Source organism: Astatotilapia calliptera, chromosome 3 (assembly GCF_964374335.1).
Source record: "Astatotilapia calliptera chromosome 3, fAstCal68.1, whole genome shotgun sequence".
Classification (NCBI taxonomy): domain Eukaryota; kingdom Metazoa; phylum Chordata; class Actinopteri; order Cichliformes; family Cichlidae; genus Astatotilapia; species Astatotilapia calliptera.
The window spans coordinates 75,492,214-75,518,492 of NC_137424.1; the positions used below are offsets into that span (position 1 = coordinate 75,492,214).

At 41.7% G+C, this 26,279-nt stretch overlaps 2 protein-coding genes across 2 annotated transcripts; both read right to left on the reverse strand.

Annotated features, from left to right (window-relative positions):
- Positions 1-1,698: 1,698 nt before the first annotated feature.
- Positions 1,699-3,944, reverse strand: LOC145425847 (nuclear factor 7, brain-like). Its single transcript, XM_080299246.1, has one exon. It carries the CDS (start codon positions 3,942-3,944, stop codon positions 2,523-2,525), a length of 1,422 nt encoding a protein of 473 aa, XP_080155372.1. The 3' UTR covers positions 1,699-2,522.
- Positions 3,945-19,974: 16,030 nt separating this feature from the next.
- On the reverse strand, positions 19,975-21,812 carry LOC113019747 (nuclear factor 7, brain-like). Its single transcript, XM_080299251.1, has one exon. It carries the CDS (start codon positions 21,810-21,812, stop codon positions 20,424-20,426), a length of 1,389 nt encoding a protein of 462 aa, XP_080155377.1. The 3' UTR covers positions 19,975-20,423.
- Between the last annotated feature and the right edge of the window lie 4,467 nt (positions 21,813-26,279).

Here is a 26,279-nt window from a genome sequence, read left to right on the forward strand (position 1 = left end):
ATCACTTAAGACCAAAGTTCCCACTGTGAAGCATGGAGGAGGAGGTGTGATGGTGTGGAGGTGCATTGCTGGTGACACTGTTGGGGATTGTGATTGATATTTCTTTATTTTATGTATTGATAACATGTTTTAGTAATGTCACTTTTGTGTCATAATAATAATAATAACAATAATGATGGTCAAAGGAGCTTGCAAAGAAAAGCGTCTGGACTTCTTTAAGTTGCTTGAAGACGTTTCACCTCTCATCCGAGAAGCTTCTTCAGTTCTAAGGTCAAATGGTGGAGAGTCCCAGATATAAACCTAGTGGGAGTAACCCCCCACAGAGGGACAAAAGGACCCCCTGATGATCCTCTAATCACCTGAGCCAAGGTGTGAAATTGGGTGTGGGACCCAATCAGCCAGAGTTTCGGGTGTGTTCATTGTGAAACCTGGCCCCACCTTGTCATGCGAATTCCTGAGGTCAGATGGCCCAGGATGTGTGGGCGTTAAGGCGTCTGGGAAGGGATCTCAAAACTGGATTATAGATGGCAGAGAGTTGGTGTCGTAAACCCCCGCCTCTGTTCAAAGATGGCCGCTCACAGTGGACATAGATGGCTTCTTTCACTCCTCTTTCAAACCATCTGTCCTCTCTGTCCAAAATGTGAACATTGGCATCCTTGAAAGAGTGTCCTTTGTCCTTAAGATGCAGATGGACTGCTGAGTCTTGTCCTGTGGAGGTGGCTCTTCTGTGTTGTGCCATGCGCTTGTGAAGTGGCTGTTTGGTCTATTATTTATTCGATATTATTTATCGAATATAATATAATATAATATAATTTAATTATATTATAATAAAGGTAATAATAATAATATAATTTATTATTCCTGGACTCTGGCAGTTTTTTCCTCTTGCATCTGAAAAGTTGCAAGTGTTCTGACCTGACACTCTGAAGCGATTGCTGCCAGCTCAGATTTGCTGAACCCTTCTAAACAATACCTGTTCACTCTACTCTCCCCTCTCTCCATTCCTGCTGAAATCAGTCTTGACACACACGACTCCAGTCGCACCATGCTTACTTCCTATTTTTCACTATTTGACTGTTGTTGTGTTCAAATATTTAAGAAGAAATATTTGTGGTTTAGAAAGATTTAATTTGCTTTGGCAGTTCCTGTTCCTTTTCCTGAAATAGGAGAAACATGGACACAAAAACACACCCTGTGTAGCCTTGACTATCGAATGTTATCCTTCAGTTGATTCTAAGGCCCAGTTCAGGACATCTTGTTTGGACTCTGTGACCCAGAGACGTATAAAAAGCCATCACTGGTGTATGTGTAAGCATGCTGAAAAACCCTCTGCACTCTATGTCTACCGGCAATATTTCAAATCCAAACATTAACACTGAATGAAGCTCTTGACTCTGAAAACATGAAACGCCAACCCATTTATGAGCAAATTTGCATCGTGTATATATTAAAACAATAACACACAGCTTTATTTATTTTATAAACATCCATCCATCCATTCGCTTCCGCTTATCCTTTTCAGAGTTGTGGGGGGCGCTGGAGCCTATCCCAGCTGTCATAGGGCGAGAGGCGGGGTACACCCTGGACAGGTCGCCAGTCTGTCGCAGGGCAATTTGATGAACAATTTATAATTTTTACATAATACTCCAGCCTTTCAACTCTGAGCTTATTTAGTTCTATTAATACACTGAAATCTCATTTGTGTCATGAAGAAAGTCTTTAATCAAACAGAATTCAAAGATCAGAAACATTTCATATATGGAGTTAAACATGAATCATTGTTTCAACAACATATTTATTGTTGTCATAAACAGACAAGAAGACAACAACAAACTGCTCCTCCCATTCAACACATGTCAGTCCATATCCCAGCAAACTAAATCATCTCCATTTACACATCAAATAGAAACATGAATCACTTGTAATGATTAGAAACTTGATAGAATTTCAAATCTAGTTTGGGGAGTCATTCAGTGAGAAACAGTGAAATGATTTTCCATGTGAAAAGGTGGACAGCACTATTAGGGACCAATAAGCCAAAAACACAGAGGTCCAAACTATTAAAAAAGTGTGTGTGTGTGTGTGTGTGTGTGTGTGTGTGTGTGTGTGTGTGTGTGTGTGTGTGTGTGTGTGTGTGTGTGTTTAAGAAGAACACCATCCCCCCCTGTGTGATCGCAAGACATGGTTCAGTCCATTTTATTGGCTTCTTCTTGTAAACCAGCTCAACCTCCTCTTTCACTCAAACCCAGAAAGACTGGAGCGGGGGCCAAGGAACTCAAAAAGAACAAAAAAATAATTAATACAGCATGTACCCATATAAGATAACAAACAATCCAAAACAGATTTTATACAACCATTTGTGCTGTAGCTTACTGCTGTCATGCATTGCGAATAAACTTAAAATTTTGAACTGAATAAGCTATAGTCACAGAAGCTTTAGAGCACAATGTTAAAAAGGACAAAAAGAATATCTTTGAAATATTTGGGGTTTTGGCTACATGCAGCACTGACAGGAAAGCACATTAGAAAAAAAACCATCCTGAACTGACCTGATCTGCTAACGGTGCCGCTGACACTGACACCGTCAGCGTCACCGGCAACACCTTCACTTCATCACCAGTTTGAATGAATGGAAACATCCTGTGAGTGAAAGTGTGTGTGAAGGTGTGTATGTGTGTGTTAGTATCAGGATCAGAGAACGACAGCTTTCCTCTGTTCCAGTCCAGATTCACTCTGATCCTCTGGAGCTTCTTCTGAACTGAGAGAGCAGTGAAAGGAGCTGATGGTGAGCGTGTTGAGTATTTACCTAAACTGAAAATCACACCCCAAAATCCAAACTCTTTGTTTCCCTTCCTCTGAATAGACTCTTCTACCACACCAAGCATCCAGCTTGTATTATTTCCAACCTCGACATCCCAGCTGTGAGTCCCTGAGTTAAAGCCCTCAGAGCCCAGGACAGAAATGTAATAATCAATCCTCTCTGGATTATCAGGAAGCTGCTGCCTCTCTCCTCCTCTCACACTGGTCAGATCTTCAGACAGGATCAGGTTTGGATGAGTAGTGTTTGGGTCCAGAATGACAGGAGTGTAGGAGACCACGTCCTTCATGTTGTTCCAGATGTTGAAGGTCAGGTTGCCCAGGTGTTTGGCCTGGTCTATCAGAGCTCCTGAGGGCAGCTGTGGATCATCCAGCAGGGGGCAGCGCTGGACTCTTTCCACTGCAGCCTTGTAGTTGTGCAGGAATGAGACGTCTTCAGCTCTCAGCTCCTCCTCTGTGGCTCTGACTGTGTCTGAAAGAGCTGCTATCTCTCTGCTCAGAGCCTCCATCTTCTCCTTCATCATCCCACTCTTCTGCTCCTCTTCCTCCCTCAGTGCAGCCAGCCTGGCCTCCTCTTCCTCTGCTAGAAACTGATGAAGCTTCTTAAACTGCTCCTTAATCTGCCTCTCTGTGTGTCGGGCCTGGACCTTAATGTGTTCTGCTGTTTGTTCAAACTTCACTTGAACTTCTTCACAAACCTTTAACTTCTTCTTTAAGGGCTCCAGAGTTTCCTGAAGTTCCTTCTTGTGTTGTTGTGCAGCTTCATCGATGGGTCTGAATCTGTGGTTGGTGTGATTTTCTGAGTCTCTGCAGATGAGACACACTGGCTGCTGATGGTCCAGACAGAAGAGTCTGAGTTTCTCAGAGTGCAGACTGCAGAGAGCCTCTGAAGCTCTCTGATCTCTCTCCTGTAAGAACGACTCACACAGGTTCTTTAAAGCTCGGTTTAAAGGTGGATCATCCACTGATATTTCCTTACAAACTGGACACTCGTGTGTTGGTCTCTCTCTCCACCGTCTCTTCAGACAGTCTTTACAGAAGCTGTGGCTACATGGCAGAATAACAGGATCTCTGAAGACCTCCCGACAGACCGGACAGCAGAGATCCTCCTCTGATCTGGAAGCCATTGAGTCTGTGAGTGAAGCTGAAAACAGCAGACAGGAAGTACAGTCAGTCCTGGCTCCCCTCCCTCCTCTACCACCTTCACTGAAACTTCCTTTGAGTCGTGTTTTTGCTCAAACTCACATTCAGTGTGTGGAGCGTCAGCAGCTTGAAGCAGCAGTGTTGGAGTTTTACACTGTCGCTGCACTCACTCGTGCAGCTACAGCTACTCACTGATCGTCTGTGTGTCTCCCTTTACTGAGAAAGAGGAACAGCTTGTTTCCTGGTTTGTCGCAGCACTTGTGTAAGGTCAGAGGCGGAGTCTCATCCACCTCCTCCCATACATGCTGTTGCTTCATCCTGAACAGCGGTGTATTTTCTTGTCTTAACTAAATAATAACTATGAATCCAAATTTGTGTGTGTCCTCTGTGCATTCCTGGTGTTATTAGATCGGGGACATTACATACATACAACAAGGCTCCCCTATCAGTATTCTTGGGAAGAGCATACCTTTTGCTAGCATTCAAATGACACTATTTTCAGGAAACTGAGATCAAGTATCATTCATAGACAGGTGACACTAACAGGAAAACCCTACCCAAGTCATTGTTTCAGGTATTCACTGATCACATGAACTTTGTGGACCAACACATCAGGTTTACCAAGGAGAATGTGGAAAATATGACAGGTTAGCCTTCCTAAACTGTGAGATTTCCATCACCAATAGGGGACAAAAGTTGATGTGTACAGTAAACCAACACATACACTTATCAAACACTCAAGCACAAATTGGATGTCATCAGGACACTCCAACACAGAGTGAACACCATCCCCACAGATATAGTGGCCAGAGACACACACAGTGATATTTGAGAAGTGAAATGAAGTTTTTTGGATTTACAGAAAGTGTGCAATAATTGTTTAAACAAAATCAGGCAGGTGCATAAATTTGGGCAGCACAATAAAAGACATGAAATCAATATTTAGTAGATCTGCCTTTTGCAGAAATTACAGCCTCTAAATGCTTCCTGTAGGTTCCAATGAGAGTCTGAATTGTGGTTGAATGTTTTGGAACATTCCTCTTACAAAACATCTCTAGTTCATTCAGGTTTGATGGCTTCTGAGCATGGACATCTCTCTTTAACTCACACCACAGATTTTCAATAATATTCAGGTCTGGGGACTGAGATGGCCACTCCAGAACGTTGTACTTGTTCCTCTGCATGAATGCCTTACTGGATTTTGAGCAGTGTTTCATAACCGTGACATGTTCTTTTGTAATATAGTTATTTTTTTGTATATTTCATTTATCCACCATCATACATCATACATACAAGCTAAGAAGAGGTCGTTATACTAACAAGAGGTATCAACGCAGGGCCAAAGTTCAGCACATGGTTAAAGTTTGTAATCCAGCCAGGGTATAAATATCACTCAGCAGCCAGAGCTGAAGCAGGTAGCATCAACAGATAAATCTACTCTACCCGGCTTAAATCACAAGAGCACCTCTGACCAAAAAGCTGTAGATTTTTCTTGTTTGCACAAATTAATCCAGATTCACATTAATTGTGTTCACAGCTCCAACAAAATGAGGAAGAGGAGGGGGAGAAACACAATTAGGTTGAATTACAATTGGATGGAAGGCGAGGACAAGGAGAAGGAAGCTTAGGATGAGGAGGAAGAGAAACAGCAGGAGCATCTTTAGGGATCCCTATGATGTCATTGAGGTTTGTTTCATTAATATGGTCCTCTCACAAAGAAAGATGACTTGTTTTAGTTCACCTACTTCCTGTATTAAATAGTGATGTGCAAAATGTTGTGAAAAACCATGGAGCAGGTTTTAGGTTTTGTATTGTTGATTTCCATTTATGCTTAGAAATATCTACTTATATATGCTTAGAGTTTTGTAATTAGTTGTAGATTGGTAGAGGTTTTGATCCTTGATAGTCTGCAAACTTTGTGTGCATTAGAGAGCACTTTGGGAGCATGAGAGAGGTCGTACCTTGTCTTATTGTTTTATGGTAGGATTAACGTAGCTACGTCTGTTCTAGTCTAAGTGCTTTTGGTTTGATGAACTGCTGGACTTCCTCACCGTGTTATCTAGGGTGAACCATTTAGGGTGAGGGGGAGACTACCCTCTTCCTGATCAAGGATGTTTGCTTTTGTGCTTTCATGTTATAGGACCCTTTGATCAGCAGTACCACACACACACACACACACACACACACACACACACATACACACACACACACACACACGGTACTCTTTGTGTGTATGTAGATGTCATATGTTAATGAACCTATGCATATTCATGTAACCTCAATAAAAGAGCAGTGTTACGGGAGAACCGACGAGAGCAGCTGGGGTCAAGCGAAGGAACGGCGTTTGTCCGGTTCTCTCCCGTGCACGAGAAACATGAAGAACTTTGCCTACTTGTGTCTTGCTTTGCTGTGTAATTATATTGTCTTCAACGTTCCAGCGAATAGGTTCAAGCTACAAACCTATCATTAATTGGTCCTTCGAGAGCCAGAGCCCTGGAGTCGACATTCACCGAGGGGAGAAGAGACACGCTGAAAGACTGACGTCAGCCAGGAAGTTCCTGTGGATTAAATGTCTGTCTTTTCTCCTCGATGAATGACAATCGGCGGGATCCGAGGCTGATATTACACGATAAGCAACACCAAGTAAGTCCCTAGAGCCCGACTCTATAACCGTGTGGTTGTGCAGACTCCGCCACTTTGTTGAAGCGTTGAGAAGTTCGCTACTTTGTGGAGCGATAAGTGAGTTCTTCGCTACTTTGTGGAGTGAGAGGTGGGTTCTCTGCCAATTTGTGAGGCGTTGAGAAGTTCGCTACTTTGTGGAGAGAGAGGTTCCTCGCTACTTTGTGGAGCGAGAGGTGGGTTCTCTGCCAATTTGTGAGGCGTTGAGAAGTTCGCTACTTTGTGGAGAGAGAGGTTCCTCGCTACTTTGTGGAGCGAGAGGTGAGTTCTCCGCCACTTTGTGGGGCGTTGAGAAGTTCTGCGGGGTCCAGACTGTGCTGGACGATAGGCCTATTTTGTGTTGTTGTCGTTGTTTTCGTTGTTGTTGTTGTGTGAGTGCGTGCAGAGCGGAACACGTGGTCCGTTACACCAGCTGTTGTCGTTATCATGGATTCCTAAGCAACCAAGAGTGTGTCGGAGGGTAACAGATGTTTATGCTGGACTTTGCTCCTGGCAGCACAAAGTATTTAAATTAAAAAAAAAACAAAGAGAGCGACGGCTCCTTAGCTGCGCGGGTTCACGTGAGCACGGTGGCACGGGTTTCACGTGGTCCTGAGCCGTGCGGTTAATCGCAGGCTTATAAATGAAAGAGATTCAAATGTTAGAAGTTTTCAGAAAACACACCAGCCTTGAAGAGCGTGTGGAGAAGGCCAGCCCACATCAGTACCACTTAAGATATGCTCTGGTGAATGGCTTTCCCCCACCCCCTTGCTGACACAAAATGTTTATTCTTTAGCTTGCCCTGATTGACAACAGCCTGTGTGTCAGACCATAGATTTAATTGAGGTGGGTAGTTGTTAAAAGTAATCTACATTAAGCTTGTGGTTGCTCAAATTCAGTACAATGACATACGAGGTGAAGTGTTATAGGCAAATATTTAAACTAATAATGTGCATAGAGGCACTTGACCTGTGTGAAAGACTGTCATCTTATTATGAGCCATTGTTGAGATATAGAGCACACCTGTGAAAACAACTAATATGCTGAACCCTGTATGAAACATCTAAAAGTACATGGTGGAGAAGCTGAATTGAATATGAAAGTGCAAGACTTTGCCACTGTTCATAGCATTAGCATCATGTTTCTGTTTATTTGTTTTGTTGGGTCGAAAATAATTAAATAAACTTGTGATCATGCCTATGGATCACCATGGCACATATCACCAGCCACATGATTTATTTATGCAGATGAAAAAGTGAGTGTGAATGTGTCTGACATCACAGTGTTTTTGTGCGCTGTGTTGTGAGAGTGGTGATTCTGCAGGTCACCAGCTATTGTAAAGAAAAAAAAAAAGAGTGAAAAAGAGAAATAATTTATATTGTAGATGAAAAATAATAGGGAAAAGGTTTTGTGTTGATCAGCCAAAAACAACTACAATTTCATTTTCTGCTTTTAAGAAAGGACTGTTCACAAAAACACAGAGAGAGAGAGAGAGAGATGTGTGTTGATTAAGCAGTGATAATAATAATGAACATGTCTTAGTTTGTCACTTTCTGGTGAAAAGCAGACCTGAACCAATTTTCCACATGCGGCAGTCGGAAGAAAGTTATAGTTTAACATCATTGGAAACATGCAGGCCAAGTTTCTGGCTGACTTATTTACAGCGCCATGTGTCTCTCAACCTCACAAGCAAGCTCTCACTCCTCCCTGAAGACAAGGAATGCAGCTCCAAAGAGCAATAACATGATAAAGAGACAGCAGCAAGTCCTGAGCAAAGAGTCCCAGCAAAGCAGCAGCAATGTGGACAAACAGCATCAGAGAAGAAGAGCAAACCCATCATCCTGACTGATCGGATTAATGGCACTGTATTTACAACAAGCTGCAACTTCACTGAACTGAACAGTTGGAGTTTGACATTTGCCACCTTTGGAGCAAAATGGCAAGAAGAGACAGTGGAACACAGGACAAAGCTGAAGGAGAACTGCCGGCTATTGGACTGTTGAAGAGTGAGAGGACAACAGACAACAGAGAGGAGTGGTGAGAACACAGAGGAATGCTGTTATTTAAATGTGGGAAATCAACATTTGGGTTAGCAAACCTGGGAAAAACAAAACTGACTGCTTAAGTTGGAAAATTGTGAAGGAGTCTGAAACACTGCGAAAATAGAAACATATACAAATCACACAAACAAGCAGAACATGCATTAACCCTACTAATACAAACAAAAGAGAGCTCATGAAGATTAGACAACATCTTAAGCATGTGAGTCTGTTTATCATCTTGTCCAAGTCACTTAGTGTGATGCAAAGACCAGTGGAACTCATAGCACATTGGTTAAGAAATGATCAAACAATAGTAGAGAAGTGTGTAGGAAAGGCAGCTTTAAGAACATGCTCTGCTGGAGATGCAGCTCCACAGACATGCATTAGACCTGCCTAATAACACAAACACACATGCAAGGAAAATTAGCTTGTTATCTTTCATCAGTGTTAAAATAGTGTCAATTTAACAGACACTTGTTATCAAATACTGAGGTTATCCAATGCAAAAAAAAAAAAAAAGACTCTCTAGGTTGCAGGACAACAATTTAACTTTTGTTGTGAAAAAAGATTCTGGTTTGACCAACCAGTGATCAGATGTAACCACGGTAACCCCTGACCCAATTTCCGCCAGTCCCTTTATTGTGGCGGGAATGAACCCTGTATAAGTTGCGGGTCAATCAGCTGCATGTCCCTGCTCCTCTAGCTGCTGTGTCCGTGTGGTTGGCGTACTTGTCAGATATCGACAAATTCTACACTACAGACCAGTTGACAGCGTGCAATAACCCAGCCGATTCATTCGTCTTTACACTACCTCACAATCGACTCAACGGTGAGTTATTTGTTTGGTTTTTTTTGTCACAATTAATGTAAATGCGGAGCCGCGATCGCACATCCTACAATGCCGGTAAGCTAATGCTAGGCTAGCGACAGTAAGTGCAATTACTAGTTTCATCTATTGAATATTGTTGTTTTTGTTTATTCCATTATGGCCGAATGTTGACTTAACGTATCTAGAGTTGAACGAGTGATTTGATTTTTGTAGTTTTGTCCGTTTTGAATGTTTTTGTTACTTTTCTGATGAAATGCCAAAACGGCCTATGAGATTTTGCATTGAGTTAAATTCCATTTAGATTATTGAATCTGTTGCGCAACACCTGTGATTAAATGAGTTTTGTAAATATATTTGATTAACTTTGGATAATGGTTATTAGCTTTGTGGCTGATATACTTTGATGGGACCCATGAGAATGTTTTTCTATAATAGTATTTTTGAATGAAATTTATTATAAGAGATGATGGTTTGTTGATTGTTGTATGAAACATGGCATTAATTACTTGTCTTTGTTATTTGTGTATTTATTTTGTCACAGCAGTAGAATGCTGTGTCATTTTCTTCTGTGAATGATAATTTGTTTTTGACCTTGTTTAGGTCAGGTTTTTTTTTCTCCCGCGATCAGCCCTGATCAGCGCGAGATGGCGAGCCACCTGACCACCGCTACGTTGCGGTAGGAATTGTGAACCTATGGACTGAATCACTGAATCAAACTGTTGACACATGACCTATCACAGGTCCATGGAACTAAACTAAATCACATACTGGACTACACCTCATCCCACCTCCTTTTGGAACCTAATAAGCTGTTTTGTATTGTCAACATTATTTTTGTTTGTGATATATATGCATATGTTTTTATTTCTTTTGTACATCCGTCTATACACTGCTCATAACAAACATAATATATATATTTTGAGCTCTACTTTTGTTTCCTGTGTTTTATTCACACCCTCAGGCTCCATAGTCGAATCTTATTCTGATAGCTCATTTTCTATGAGGCTGCAGTCAGGCGCCCTGGTCCTTTAACCGCGTTACACAGACAATAAATTTAGTTGTTGATATAGTAAATTGGGAGATGCTTCCTGCTTGATTGATGCAGCACAAGTAATTTACTGTATGAGGGAAATTGTCTTTTGTGATACTATTTTGAACATACTTTTCTGTTGTCCTATCAACTTAGTGGGTTAATAGCTGATATGCAAATTAGTTGATCGGTTTTAGATTAATGAAAGGTGACTGAATTCTAGCACGAGTGAATGGGATGTGTTGGAGTTTGTTGTGTGTTGAGTGGAGACTCTAAAACACTGAGTTTCCTGTTTTGATGTGCGAGTGAATCCTGTAATTAGATACACAACTCTGAATATGTCAGAACAAACGTCTTTTGTGAAGTGCATGACAACATGTCACATGTTTTATGATGAAGGGAAAAGGAAAACTGAATAAAATCTGTGGCCTAAATGAGTGTAGAGCACAGACCTGGTGACTAAACTCATAGCTAATAAGACATTAGGGTTATGTTGTGTGTTGTGCAGCTGATGGTTGGTTTGGAGTGAATCTAGCTGATGATTCTTCTTTTGCTGTGAAGTTGAGCCTGCCAATTAGTATGATGGTATGATAAATCATGCTAATGGTATGATTTACCCTCCTGAGATGAAGAGCTTGTGTCATGACTTAACAAGGCGTTTTTATTTTTGATACTTTCACAGTGCATTGAAAGTTTTGTTTGATAATCTCTGTTATTTTTCATTTTTATCTTTTGAACAGGCACTGATTTTGTTTTTCTATTTCTTTTCTTTAAGCAGATCTGCACGTCAGAAATTAAAAGTGCTATACGACCTGTCGAAAAAACCGTTACAAGTGAGTTTCTCCACATTAAAATGGGCTCAGGAGAAAGCTACTTATTTGGGACAATATTAAATGAAAGTCCCGGCCTAAAAAGGATTCAGCGAGGTAATCCGATCTAAAAGTTCTTCTTTTTCTTTTGAAATGACGTTGTTTTGCTGAGCGTGGAAACGAATGCGACGGTAATTTCCACAATTAGCAAAAGAAGGAATCACTGAGTGAATGAGTGAATTGGCTTCCCTTCATTGGCTTCCTGTTAAATCCAGAATTGAATTCAAAATCCTGCTCCTCACATACAAGGTCTTAAATAATCAGGCCCCATCTTATCTTAATGACCTTGTAGTACCATATCACCCTATTAGAGCACTTTGCTCTCGCTCTGCAGGCCTACTTGTTGTTCCTAGAGTATTTAAAAATAGAATGGGAGGGAGAGCCTTCAGTTTTCAGGCCCCTCTTCTGTGGAACCAGCTTCCAGTTTGGATTCGGGAGACAGACACTATCTCTACTTTTAAGATTAGGCTTCAAACTTTCCTTTTTGCTAAAGCATATAGTTAGGGCTGGACCAGGTGAGCCTGAATCCTCCCTTAGTTATGCTGCAATAGATGTAGGCTGCCGGGGGATTCCAATGATGCATTGAGTTTTTCCTTTCCAGTCACCTTTCTCACTCACTATGTATTAATAGACCTCTCTGCATTGAATCATATCTGTTATTAACCTCTGTTTCTCTTCCACAGCATGTCTTTATCCTGTCTTCCTTCTCTCACACCAACCGGTCGCAGCAGATGGCCGCCCCTCCCTGAGCCTGGTTCTGCCGGAGGTTTCTTCCTGTTAAAAGGGAGTTTTTCCCTCCCACTGTCGCCAAAGTGCTTGCTCATAGGGGGTCATATGATTGTTATGTTTTTCTCTGTATCTATGAAGCGCCTTGAGATAACTTTTGTTGTGATTTGGCACTATATAAATAAAATTGAATTGAATTGAATTGAATTGAATGAGTAAGAATTTTAAAATAAATGTGAAACTGACTGACTGACTTAACACCATTGTGTGAAGTTAACCCCCACCTGACAAAGGTGTGGATGTATCTCTGTGTGTGTCTCTGTTGCAGGAGCAGAAGGAGACCACAGGAGGAACCTTGGGTCACATGACGATGTGAACTCTGAAAATTTAACCTTTTTAGTTTAAATTCTCTGTCTGTGAATTTACCATGTGTATGTCATTCACTACCTTGTGTTGCTCACAGAGATCACTGTGAGAAAGTGTGTACACACCTGCGCAGCGCTAACATTTGCATTTCTTCTCTACAGCATTACAGTTCTTCATGTGACTAGATGATTTATACCAGGATAATCAATGTGTGTTGCTAATGTTTGTTTTTCTAAGAATGCATGTAGAGGATTCAGCGGAAGCGGACAAGTGACATGAGAAAAACAAATAAGGGATTGTTTATGGAATAGTTGAAGATGGGCTATTGAGCTCATAGTGATTGATGAGTTGAGTGACTTTACTTAAGAGAAGTCACTGATTACATTAATGTTAACTGAGTACATGGGATGATCCATGTCTGCGGCGAATTATGGTAATAATAGTGATTTAATGATTTGAGAAAACCTGCATATGACACTTGTCTTGCCCGTGCTGAATGCTTATTACTCTTATGATACAATTGTTTATAAGTGTGAAGTTTGATTTTATTTCCAGATCTTGTTTTCCAGGCCATGATGGCGTGTATGCAGGCTCCTGGTGGAGCCAGTTTTTAAGACAGGGATCCAGGTTTGATGAGTTGACGCATGAGAGTGTCCATGCGTCAAGAGGTGGGGTCCAGAATTAACATTAAACAATGTTTTTTATTATTGTTGCAGGCTTTGATGGCCTATAAGTGAAGTTCACTGAACTAAAGAATGTGGTTTAATGATTGTTGACATGCTCTCCAAATAGAAGTCTTTCTGAAATACAGGTGCAGCAGTGAGAAGCGAGAAACATTCCAGGCATAGCTGACAGCCCAGGCAGTGGTTGAGGTCAAAGGTCAAGCTGGTTGGGGCCCATCATGAGATCAGACCTTGGAGCCACAGCAAGGACCATTTTAACTGCCTGCAAAATAGCGGAGAGACCCTCCGGGATTTATCAGAGCTACTGCAAAGAGGTCGAGGTCCCAGGAAACCCCGGCACCCTCAAGACAGCACAATAGAGAAATCTCACACTTGGTTGTTTCAGTGGTGATGGGGGAGTGCTGATTGAGCCCCCGTAGGGTAAGCTCGCACTTCAACCTCCAGCCTCTGATCAACTCTAGGGCAACCAAGTGCGAGGCGTGACGGCTGAATCAGCTGAACCAGGAGGAAGGCAGAGAAGATGGACACATGACAACTCTCACCTAAGAGACATGATGCAAGACCACATCCCTCCGTGGATGAACAGTGCCTGGTACCGTTATATCCACGACAGAACAAAAACAGAATCTGCAAATACAGACTATTATGTCTGTTCCCATCTACCCAGCACGGCAACATACCCCACACCATATATGTTCCTGGACTAACTCTCAGAGAAGAACTACTCTATGATATTAGCAGAGAAAGGGGGACTTTGCGTCCTTTTTAATACCACATGCTGCATTTACATAAAGAAGACGCACATTCATCAAACATGACTGACGCCCTGAGTGTTTTGAGACAGATCCAGCAGGCCCAGAATCAGGACTATCCATGATGAGAAGGAGTGCCTGAGAAGATCGTCCACAAGATGGGAGCTGAGGCCAGGAGAGAGGCTTCAGGAGGATCAGAGATCATCTTCAGCACAGCAGACATCACACAGAGAGCTGTGCTACTGAGCTTCCAGGAGATCAAGAGGAGACTTCCCACAGCAAGATTTTAAATAAAATAGTTCGAGGATGACATGATTCTGTAAAAGCACAGGAACCAGAAGCTATGGTGAGGTGTTTTTCTGCAGAGCGTGGACAATTGAGGAGTCATAAATATCCCCCTCGCAGGTCGAAGGCCTGAAGTGAGGTGATGGGTGATAGATTTTGTATTGTTGATTGTCATTTATGCTTAGAAATATTTACTCACATATGCTTAGAAGTGTATAATCAATTGTAGATTGAAAGAATGTCTCATCCTAAAAGAGGTCTGTATTAACTCTGTGTAGAGGGGGGTGCGTACATTCCTCTACACAGTGTCCTGGCATGGATCACACTCCTTAGGAGAGTTTATCTTCTCCTTATTGATTTATGGTATAGCAAGCACACGTATATTTCTTTAAGTATAAGAGCCTTTTGTTCAGACGTCCTGGCACCAGCTTTGGGGAGTCTTCACAGGGTCACATCTTGACCACACACACACACACACACACACACACACACACACACACACACACACACACACACAGGCAAGGTACTCTTTGTGTGTATGTAGATGTCATATGTTAATGAACCTATGCATATTCATGTAACCTCAATAAAAGAGCAGTGTTACGGGAGAACGGACGAGAGCAACTGGGGTCAAGCGAAGGAACGGCGCTTTGTCCGGTCTCTCCCGTGCACGAGAAACATGAAGAAGCTTGCCTACTTGTGTCTTGCTTTGCAGTGTAATTATATTGTCTTCAACGTTCCAGCGGATGGGTTCAAGCTACAAACCTATCATTAATTGGTCCTTCGATGCCGGATCCCTGGAATCGCATTCTCCGAGGGGAGGAGAGACACGTTGGAAGACTGACGTCAGCCAGGAAGTTCCTGTGGATTCGCGGTCTGTCTTTTCTCCTCGATGAATGACGATCGGCGGGATTCGAGGCTGATATTACACGCTAAGCAACGCCAAGTAAGTTTAAAGAGGCCGACTCTATAACCGTGTCGTTGTGCAGTCTCCGCCACTGTGTGAGGCGTTGAGAGGTTCCTCGCTACTTTGTGCAGCGAGAGGTGGGTTCTCCGCCACTGTGTGAGGCGTTGAGAGGGTCCTCGCTACTTTGTGGAGCGAGAGGTGAGTTCTCCGCCGCTTTGTGGGGCGTTGAGAAGTTCCGCGGGGTCCAGGCTGTGCTGGACGATAGGCCTATTTTGTGTTGTTGTCATTGTTGTCGTCGTTGTTGTTGTTGTTGTGTGTGAGTGTGTGCGGAGCAGTACACGTGGTCTGTGACACCGACTGTTGTTGTTATCATGGGTTTCTAAGCAACCAAGAGTGAGTCGGAGGGAGACAGACGTTTGTGCTGGACTTTGCTCCTGGCAGCACAAAGTATTTATGTAAAAAAGAGAGAGAGCGACGGCTCCACAGCTGCGCGGGTTCACGCGAGTGCGGTCGCGCGGGTTTCACGCGGACCTGAGCCGTGCGGTTAATCGCAGGCTTAAAAATGGAAGAGATTCAAATGTTAGAAGTTTTCAGAAAACACACCAGCCTTGAAGAGCGTGTGGAGAAGGCCAGCCCACATCAGCAGCACTTAAAATGTGCTGTGGTGAATGGCTTTCCCCCCACCCCTTGCGGACACAAAATGTTAACCATAGACGTAATAGAGGTGGATAGTTGTTAAAAGTAATCTACATTAAGCTTGTGGTTGCTCAAATTCAGTACAATGACATATGAGGTGAAGTGTTATAGGCAAATATTTAAACTAATGAAGTGCATAGAGGCACTTGACCTGTGTGAAAGACTGTCGTCTTATTATGAGCCATTGTTGAGATATAGAGCACACCTGTGAAAACAACTAATATGCTGAACCCTGTATGAAACATCTAAAAGTACATGATGGAGAAGCTGAATTGAATATGAAAGTGTAAGACTTTGCCGCTGTGGGCAGAGCATGCAACTACTGTGTGATGTTGCGTTGCGATTTTTTTTTCTTCTGAGCTGATGAGCAAGCTACACATTATCAAAGGGTTGGAAACAGACCCGACTGAATAGATATAAATGCAAGAGGAGTAAAGTAAAATAAACAAAAGGCTAAATTACAACTTAATTTTAATGCATTCAAACTAATAATAAAAAGGATAACAACCTATAAACTGGCATTAATAATGAAAGCAGATAATTCACACAAACAGAACTATGATAACTGGAGTGTGCAGCGTTTCCGTGAGCAGTTTTTCTGCACCTTGACTTGTGTGTGGAGTGTTCATAGCATCAGCATCATGTTTTTGTTTATTTGTTTTGTTGGGTTGAAAAATAGTTAAATAAACTGGTGATCATATTTATGGATCACCATGGCACATATCATCAGCCATGTGATTTATTTACGCAGATGAAAAAGTGAGTGTGAATGTGTCTGATGTCTCAGTGCTTCTGTGCGCTGTGTAAAAGTAATTGCCTTTGATTGTGAGAGCGGTGATTCTGCAGGTCACCAGCTATTTAAAAAAAAAAAAAAGAGTGAAAAAGAGACAAAATTTACATTGTAGATGAAAAATAATTATAGGAAAAAGGTTTTGTGTTGATCAGCCAAGAACAACTACAATCTCATTTTCTGCTTTTAAGAAAAGACTGTTCACAAAAACACACAGAGAGAGAGAGATGTGTGTTGATTAATGTTGAAATGTGGACAAACAGCATCAGAGAAGAGCAAACCCATCATCCTGACTGATCGGATGAATGGCATTGTGTCTACAACAAGCTGAAACTTCACTGTGCATGTGAAGAAAACGTTTGAGGAGAACTGAACAGTTGGAGTTTGACATTTGCCACCTGTGGAGTAAAATGGCAAGAAGAGACAGTGGGACACAGGACAAAGCTGAAGGAGAACTGCCGGCTATTGGACTTTTGAAGTGGGAGAGGACAAAAGAGTGAGAGGACAACAGACAACAGAGTGAGAAGACTAGGTGAGAACACATAGGAATTATTTAATGTGGGAAATCAAAATTTGGGTTAGCAAACCTGGGGAAAAGAAAACTGAATGCTTAAGTTGGAAGATTGTGAAGGAGTCTGAAACACTGCAAAAAGGAAACATATACAAACATATACAAAATCACATACACAAGCAGAACATGCATTAACCATACTAACACTTCCAAACACAAAATAACTCATGAAGAAATGATCAAATAATAGCAGAGAAGTGTGTAGGAAAGGCAGCTTTAAGAACATGCTCTGCTGGATATGCAGCTCCACAGACATGCATTAGGCCTGCCTAATAACACAAACGCCCATGCAATGAAAATTGGCTTGTTATCTTTCATCAGTGTTAAAATAGTGTCAATTTAGCAGACACTTGTTATCAAATACTGAATTTATCCAATGCAAAAAATTGACTCTCTAGGTTGCAGGACAACAGTTTAACTTTTGTGGGAAAAAAGATTCTGGTTTGACCAACCAGTGATCAGACAATAAATTTAGTCGTTGATATAGTAAATTGGGAGATGCTTCCTGCTTGATTGATGCAGCACAATTAATTTACTGTATGAGGGAAATTGTCTTTTGTGATACTATTTTGAACATGCTTTTCTGTTGTCCTGTCAACTTAGTGGGTTAATAGCTGATATGAAAATTAGTTGATCGGTTTTCGATTAATGAAAGGTGACTGAATTCTAGCACGAGTGAATGAGATGTGTTGGAGTTTGTTGTGTGTTGAGTGGAGACTCTAAAACACTGAGTTTCCTGTTTTGATGTGCGAGTGAATCCTGTACCCAGATACACAACTCTGAATACGTCAGAACAAACGTCTTTTGTGAAGTGCATGACAGCATGTCACATGTTTTATGATGAAGGGAAAAGGAAAATTGAATAAAATAGATCTGTGGTTTAGATGAGTGAAGAGCACAGACCTGGTGATTAAACTCATAGCTAATATGACATTAGGATTATGTTGTGTGTTGTGCAGCTGATGGTTGGTTTGGAGTGAATCTAGCTGATGATTCTTCTCCTGTTGTGAAGTCGATGAGGAGTTTGTGTCATGACTTAACAAGGCCTTTTTATTTTGATACTTTCACAGTGCACTGAAAGTTTTGTTCGATAATCTCTGTTATTTTTCATTTTTTGAACAGGCACTGATTTCTGTTTGTCAATTTCTTTTCTTTAAGCAGATCAACACGTCGGGAATTAAAAGTGCTACACGACCTGTCGAGAACGCCGTTACAAGTGAGTTTTCTCCACATTAAAATGGGCTCTGGAGAAAGCCACTTATTGGGACAATATTAAATGAAAGTCCCGGCCTAAAAAGGATTCAGCGATGTAATCCGATCTAAAGTTCTTTTTCTTTTTGAGATGACGTCATTTTGCTGGAAGTGGAAACTAAATGCGACGATAGGTTCCACTATCAGCAAAGAAAGAATGAATGAATGAATGGAAATAAAAAACAAACTGACTGACTGGTAAAAGCTGACAGGACTTGACCACGACTCAAGGTTAACCTCCACCTAGACAGGACAAAAGGGTGGATGAATTTATGTGTTTTTTGTTACAGGAGCAGAAAGATGACAGCGACATCCGAGCATTCCAGTTCTTCATGTGAATTGATGATGCGATTTATACCAGGACAACTGGTTGATGTTTTTTCCTACTACAGGATTTCTGGGTTTATGTGTGAGGAAAACTGTGTTTACAGGTTGTTAGGGAAAATATTCTAAAACACTTCTTCAGTAAATACTCAGAGAAAAGAAACACACAGAAGTTCTTGCTAGCAAGGGCAGTCTCAGAGACTCGCGCTGAGCTTTGCCCCTAGTCTTTATTTTATACTCCATTGAGCGTATGTATGTGTATGTGTGTACGTGTGTGTGTGTGTGCGTGTGTGTGTGTGTGTGTGTGTGTGTGTCAGTCAAAGGGTCATATACATGAAAGCACAAAAGGCAAACATCCTAGGAGAGGAAGAGGGTAGACCCCCTCTCACCCTAGATAACACGGTGAGGAAGTCAAGCAGTTAAAGCACGTAGACTAGAACAGACGTAACTACGTTAATCCTGCCGTAAAACAATAAGACAAGGTATAAGCTCTCATGCTCCCAGGACGTGGGGTTGCATTCCTGGAGTGCACCCCAAGCCTGCAGCCTGTTAGAGATCACACACAATTGATTATATGCCTCTAAGTATACATGGTTGAATATTTCCTAATACAAATAACTACATGCAGTATTCTACCATATGCAAACTTATATCACTAAAAGATTATACTGACTACTAAATACAATTTTCCCTGCAGCTGCAGCACCACCCATTATACACTCACCCATATCAGGATAAACATAATAATCCCAAGTTAAAATAGTTACGCAAAACTATTTGCGTAACTATTTTACGCAAATAGTTAGCTGTATATCAGCTAACTATTGGAAATGTGGTTTCTCTTTAAAGCTCTAAAAACTGCGCTTTGCTCCTTTAAATCTCTTGCCCTCCTTTATTTGTACTGACAGCGAGCGCTCTGAATCCACACACACTTTCAGTTCTTCTTCTGCTGTAAATGAAGGAAAAACGAGCTGATTAAACGAGCTCTGTCATTACAAACTTCCTGCTGATGTTTCCATGTGAAGCAGTCTTAGACGTTCCTCCGACTGGACGACACGCTCTGCTTGGATACAAAATAAAGCTCAGAATATTTTCTCTACACTAATTTATCTCACTACAGCAGTTTGATGTTTCCCTTTGAATCCCCCTGAAGATCCTGACAGTGAAGCACGTACATAATACTCCAGCCTTTCAACTCTGAGCTTATTTAGTTCTATTAATACACTGAAATCTCATTTGTGTCATGAAGAAAGTCTTTAATCAAACAGAATTCAAAGATCAGAAACATTTCATATATGGAGTTAAACATGAATCATTGTTTCAACAACATATTTATTGTTGTCATAAACAGACAAGAAGACAACAACAAACTGCTCCTCCCATTCAACACATGTCAGTCCATATCCCAGCAAACTAAATCATCTCCATTTACACATCAAATAGAAACATGAATCACTTGTAATGATTAGAAACTTGATAGAATTTCAAATCTAGTTTGGGGAGTCATTCAGTGAGAAACAGTGAAATGATTTTCCATGTGAAAAGGTGGACAGCAGAAACAGAAAGAAAGAGTGAAACTAAAAGAGAAACAAAGAGCTTTGGAACAACGAGGCAGCAGGAGGACAGCTGCAGTTTAACAGCTTCAACTCACTGACAGGAAACAACATTAGAAACATCATCATCCTCAACTCATCTGCTGCACTGACACTGACACCTTCAACGGACACACCTTCACTTTACCACCATCAACAGTGCCAATATATGCAAACATCCTGTGAGTGAAAGTGTGTGTGAAGGTGTGTATGTGTGTGTTAGTATCAGGATCAGAGAACGACAGCTTTCCTCTGTTCCAGTCCAGATTCACTCTGATCCTCTGGAACTTCTTCTGGACTGAGAGAACAGATTCTGCTGATGGTGACCATGCTGAGTATTCACCTTTATAAAACTCTATTCTCCATAATCCAGACTCTATGTATCCCTTCCTCTGCACAGACTCTGCTGACACACCCAGTTCCCACCATGTACTGTCTCCAACTTCAACATCCCAGCTGTGAGTCCCTGAGTTAAAGCCCTCAGAGCCCAGGACAGAGTCGTAATAATGAATCCTCTCTGGATTATCAGGAAGCTGCTTCTCTCCTCCTCGTCTCACACTGGTCAGATCTTCAGACAGGATGAGTTCTGGATGAGCAGTGTTTGGGTCCAGAATGAGAGGAGTGTAGGAGACCATGTACTTCATGTTGTTCCAGATGTTGAAGGTCAGGTTGCCCAGGTGTTTGGCCTGGTCTATCAGAGCTCCTGAGGGCAGCTGTGGATCATCCAGCAGGGGGCAGCGCTGGACTCTTTCCACTGCAGCCTTGTAGTTGTGCAGGAATGAGACGTCTTCAGCTCTCAGCTCCTCCTCTGTGGCTCTGACTGTGTCTGAAAGAGCTGCTATCTCTCTGCTCAGAGCCTCCATCTTTTCCTTCATCATCCCACTCTTCTGCTCCTCTTCCTCCCTCAGTGCAGCCAGCCTGGCCTCCTCTTCCTCTGCTAGAAACTGGTGAAGCTTCTTAAACTGCTCCTTAATCTGCCTCTCTGTGTGTCGGGCCTGGAGCTTAATGTGTTCTGCTGTTTGATCAAACTTCACTTGAACTTCTTCACAAACCTTTAACTTCTTCTTTAAGGGCTCCAGAGTTTCCTGAAGTTCCTTCTTGTGTTGTTGTGCAGCTTCATCGATGGGTCTGAATCTGTGGTTGGTGTGTTTTTCTGAGGTGCTGCAGACGACACACACTGGCTGCTGATGGTCCAGACAGAAGAGTTTGAGTTTCTCAGAGTGCAGACTGCAGAGAGCCTCTGAAGCTCTCTGATCGCTCTCCTGTAAGAACGACTCACACAGGTTCTTTAAAGCTCGGTTTAAAGGTGGATCATAAACTGATATTTCTTTACAAACTGGACACTCCTGTGTTGGTCTCTCTCTCCACCATCTCTTCAGACAGTCTTTACAGAAGCTGTGGCTACATGACAGAATAACAGGATCTCTGAAGACCTCCCGACAGACCGGACAGCAGAGATCCTCCTCTGATCTGGAAGCCATTGAGTCTGTGAGTGAAGCTGAAAACAGCAGACAGGAAGTACAGTCAGTCCTGGCTCCCCTCCCTCCTCTACCACCTTCACTGAAACTTCCTTTGAGTCGTGTTTTTGCTCAAACTCACATTCAGTGTGTGGAGCGTCAGCAGCTTGAAGCAGCAGTGTTGGAGTTTTCCACTTTTCTCTCCTGTAGCTGGACTCACTCAGAGGAAGCTGCTAGTTTGGTCTGAGCTCAGTCTGATCGTCTGTGCGTCTCTCTTTACTGAAGAAGAAAAACATCTTGTTTCCTGGTTTTGTTGCATGTAAGTGATGTGAGGGGAGGAGAAAAATGTTGTTTTACCTGTAGCCTAGGTGTGCTTCATTCCAGAGTTAGACTTTCATCCTGCCAGCAGCTCAAAAGCTATAAAACAGGTTTTCCTCCATTCCAGATGCACATGTCACAACATTACTCTTAATTTTAATTACTTTTGTAGAATCTATTTAGACTTTGAAGCAAAACTATCAGATTTCTCACATAACTAAAAGATTTAATTTATTTATCAGTAATCATCAGTGCACCTGACTCACCAATTCTGGGTAAAACACACTGCTAACCTCAGTAAGGGCCAGTCAAAACACCCTTTACCTCAGGGCACAAATAAGTACAGTATTAAAGTTATGTGAGTGATGAGACATTCTGTATGATTTTAGGATGGATTTCTTCATTTTAGCCCTGATTTTGATTTTGCTGTATTTCCAAATCTTAGACATAATGGAGGATTTCGGAACATAAAACTTACCAGAAAGTGATTATCATCAACAGTTTGGTTGATGATGTCATAGCTAAATTTAACCTAAAAAAGATGTGACACCAGTAAAAACTGCCAAAAAACTATGCTTGATACTTGTGTCTTTTAGGGACTTTTCTAACACAAATATCTGCTTTAACTTAAATGAGGACCACGAATGTCCTTTGGAAACTGGTAAATACAATGAACTCTTTGACTAAACATCTGCTTGTGTTAAGGTACGCTTCATGATTTCAAGATTTATTTCTTTTCTCTTGGTGTTCCAGTCCAGTCTTGCTTTTTTCCTGTAAATAAACCTTTTTTTGAGTTTGCTTTGGGTCCAAACCTATGTGGAGCCTCTAGTCTGTGACAGATGATGGATCATGTACAAAAGACTGTTTGTCTCAGGTGAGCCAGATACAAAATCTAAGCACCACAATATTTTCACTACTCAGTCTACATCTCTAATATTTTATTTTGTTTTCCTCTAACATACGAGCACATTTTACAGCAAGTGCAGCAGTAAATGTATTGATGGTACATTTTACTGCACTTGTACATCTTGGAAGACTGTGTTGAATCAGCCTATGCATGACCTCTGTTACCTAAGCACTTCCCACCAGGGCCCCCAATGTTCTCAGTACTGCTAAATCTCCTGGGCACTGAGGAATTTCCATTCACAACAAAATGCAGTAAAGTTGTTTTTTTTTCTTGTTTGTTTTTTTTTAATCGTTGTATGTGTTCATGAAATGATGGTAATCTACAGATAAGTGTGTAAAGCTTAGTCATTTGAGCTCACTGATTCAAACATGTTTTAAAGCATTCATGATAACTTCATAAGAGCAGTCCTACTGTCAAATCATCAAGTGTATGAAGGCTTTCTTAATCATCATCAACCTTTTATGGAGACTTTTTGTACATCTTCATTTATGCTGTTTTTGTTCACCGTGTTCTGATCTTAAACCGGTTTATCCAGCAGATAAAAATAGTGTCATGGTCTGGGTGAGTCACAGTAATTTTCCACAGTCCCTGCTCTTGTCATCTAGGCAGAGTCTTCATCACTCCTAAGACTAATGAAGCCGGTTGTATTTAAGACCAGCCTTCGCCAGAATGTCTGCTAACCTACTGGTTCTCAATTGACTCTGTCTAAGACTTCATAGTTCATGTTCAGTCATCCTAGGCTCATTCTTAGCTTTTGCACCTGTAAATATTACTATCACAACATGACTGTAAATAACACTCTTGTTCACTTCATTCTTAGCAGAGACCTGAACATTAAAAGAAAGCTGTTTTCTTGTTACACAATGGGTTTATTAAATATTTATTATACCTGAATATGATTACATTTTTCTTTCACAAGTACCTGACTCTTTACTTCAACACTGGAATGATCATTTTTTTATTGGAATTAAATAAAGTAAATGAAACAGACAAAAGAACAGAATTCAAAGATCAGAAACATTTCATATATGGAGTTAAACATGAATCATTGTTTCAACAACATATTTATTGTTGTCATAAACAGACAAGAAGACAACAACAAACTGCTCCTCCCATTCAACACATGTCAGTCCATATCCCAGCAAACTAAATCATCTCCATTTACACATCAAATAGAAACATGAATCACTTGTAATGGTTAGAAACTTGATAGAATTTTAAATCTAGTTTGGGGAGTCATTCAGTGAGAAACAGTGAAATGATTTTCCATGTGAAAAGGTGGACAGCAGAAACAGAAAGAAAGAGTGAAACTAAAAGAGAAACAAAGAGCTTTGGAACAACGAGGCAGCAGGAGGACAGCTGCAGTTTAACAGCTTCAACTCACTGACAGGAAACAACATTAGAAACATCATCATCCTCAACTCATCTGCTGCACTGACACCTTCAACGGACACACCTTCAGTTTACCACCATCAATAGTGCCAATGAATGGAAACATCCTGTGAGTGAAAGTGTGTGTGAAGGTGTGTATGTGTGTGTTAGTATCAGGATCAGAGAACGACAGCTTTCCTCTGTTCCAGTCCAGATTCACTCTGATCCTCTGGAACTTCTTCTCTACTGAGAGAGCAGTGAGAGGAGCTGATGGTGAGTGTGTGTAGTATTCACCTTCACAGAAATATATTCTCCATAATCCAGACCGTATGTATCCCTTCCTCTGCACAGACTCTGCACTGTACTGTCTCCAACATCAACATCCCAGCTGTGAGTCCCTGAGTTAAAGCCCTCAGAGCCCAGGACAGAGCAGAACAAATCAAACCTCTCTGGATTATCAGGAAGCTGCTGCTTCTCTCCTCCTCGTCTCACACTGGTCAGATCTTCAGACAGGATGAGTTCTGGATGAGCAGTGTTTGGGTCCAGAATGAGAGGAGTGTAGGAGACCATGTCCTTCATGTTGTTCCAGATGTTGAAGGTCAGGTTGCCCAGGTGTTTGGCCTGGTCTATCAGAGCTCCTGAGGGCAGCTGTGGATCATCCAGCAGGGGGCAGCGCTGGACTCTTTCCACTGCAGCCTTGTAGTTGTGCAGGAATGAGACGTCTTCAGCTCTCAGCTCCTCCTCTGTGGTTCTGACTGCGTCTGAAAGAGCTGCTATCTCTCTGCTCAGAGCCTCCATCTTCTGCTGTTTGATCAAACTTCACTTGAACTTCTTCACAAACCTTTAACTTCTTCTTTAAGGGCTCCAGAGTTTCCTGAAGTTCGTTGTTGTGCAGCTTCATCGATGGGTCTGAATCTGTGATTGGTGTGATTTTCTGAGCCTCTGCAGACGACACACACTGGCTGCTGATGGTCCAGACAGAAGAGTTTGAGTTTCTCAGAGTGCAGACTGCAGAGATCCTCTGAAGCTCTCTGATCTCTCTCCTGTAAGAACGACTCACACAGGTTCTTTAAAGCTCGGTTTAAAGGTGGATCATCCTTTGAAGATCTTCTGTTACAAACTGGACACTCACGTTCCCCTTTCTCTCTCCACCATCTCTTCAGACAGTCTTTACAGAAGCTGTGGCTACATGACAGAAGAACAGGATCTCTGAAGACCTCCTGACAGACCGGACAGCAGAGATCCTCCTCTGATCTGGAAGCCATTGAGTCTGTGAGTGAAGCTGAAAACAGCAGACAGGAAGTACAGTCAGTCCTGGCTCCCCTCCCTCCTCTACCACCTTCACTGAAACTTCCTTTGAGTCGTGTTTTTGCTCAAACTCACATTCAGTGTGTGGAGCGTCAGCAGCTTGAAGCAGCAGTGTTGGAGTTTTCCACTTTTCTCTCCTGTAGCTGGACTCACTCAGAGGAAGCTGCTAGTTTGGTCTGAGCTCAGTCTGATCGTCTGTGCGTCTCTCTTTACTGAGAAAGAGGAACAGCCTGTTTCCTCATTTCTCTCAGGTGAGTGACGTGAGAAGGCGGAGCTTCATTAAACTTCCACTTAAATTCAAATTCAAATTTTATTTGTCACACACACACAACCATACACAGTATGACATGGGGGTGAAATGCTTGTAGCTGTACAATGCCCGACCATTAAACGACAGAAGAAAAGTTTTACAATATTTACAATTTACAGTTTACTACAGAATTTACAAATTAACTTACGAATTTACAGTAAAGAATGTGCAAATAGCAGAAGAGATTATAAAGATTATAAAGATTATAAATTATAGGAATTATAGGATTATAGGAAATTTGTGGTGATGCATGTGGTGACGTGTGTGAGAGTCCAGT

Bases quoted from the DNA above. Each gene is read 5' to 3' on its own strand.
- LOC113019747 (XM_080299251.1), bottom strand. From the start codon at position 21,812: ATGGCTTCCAGATCAGAGGAGGATCTCTGCTGTCCGGTCTGTCGGGAG.
- LOC145425847 (XM_080299246.1), bottom strand. From the start codon at position 3,944: ATGGCTTCCAGATCAGAGGAGGATCTCTGCTGTCCGGTCTGTCGGGAG.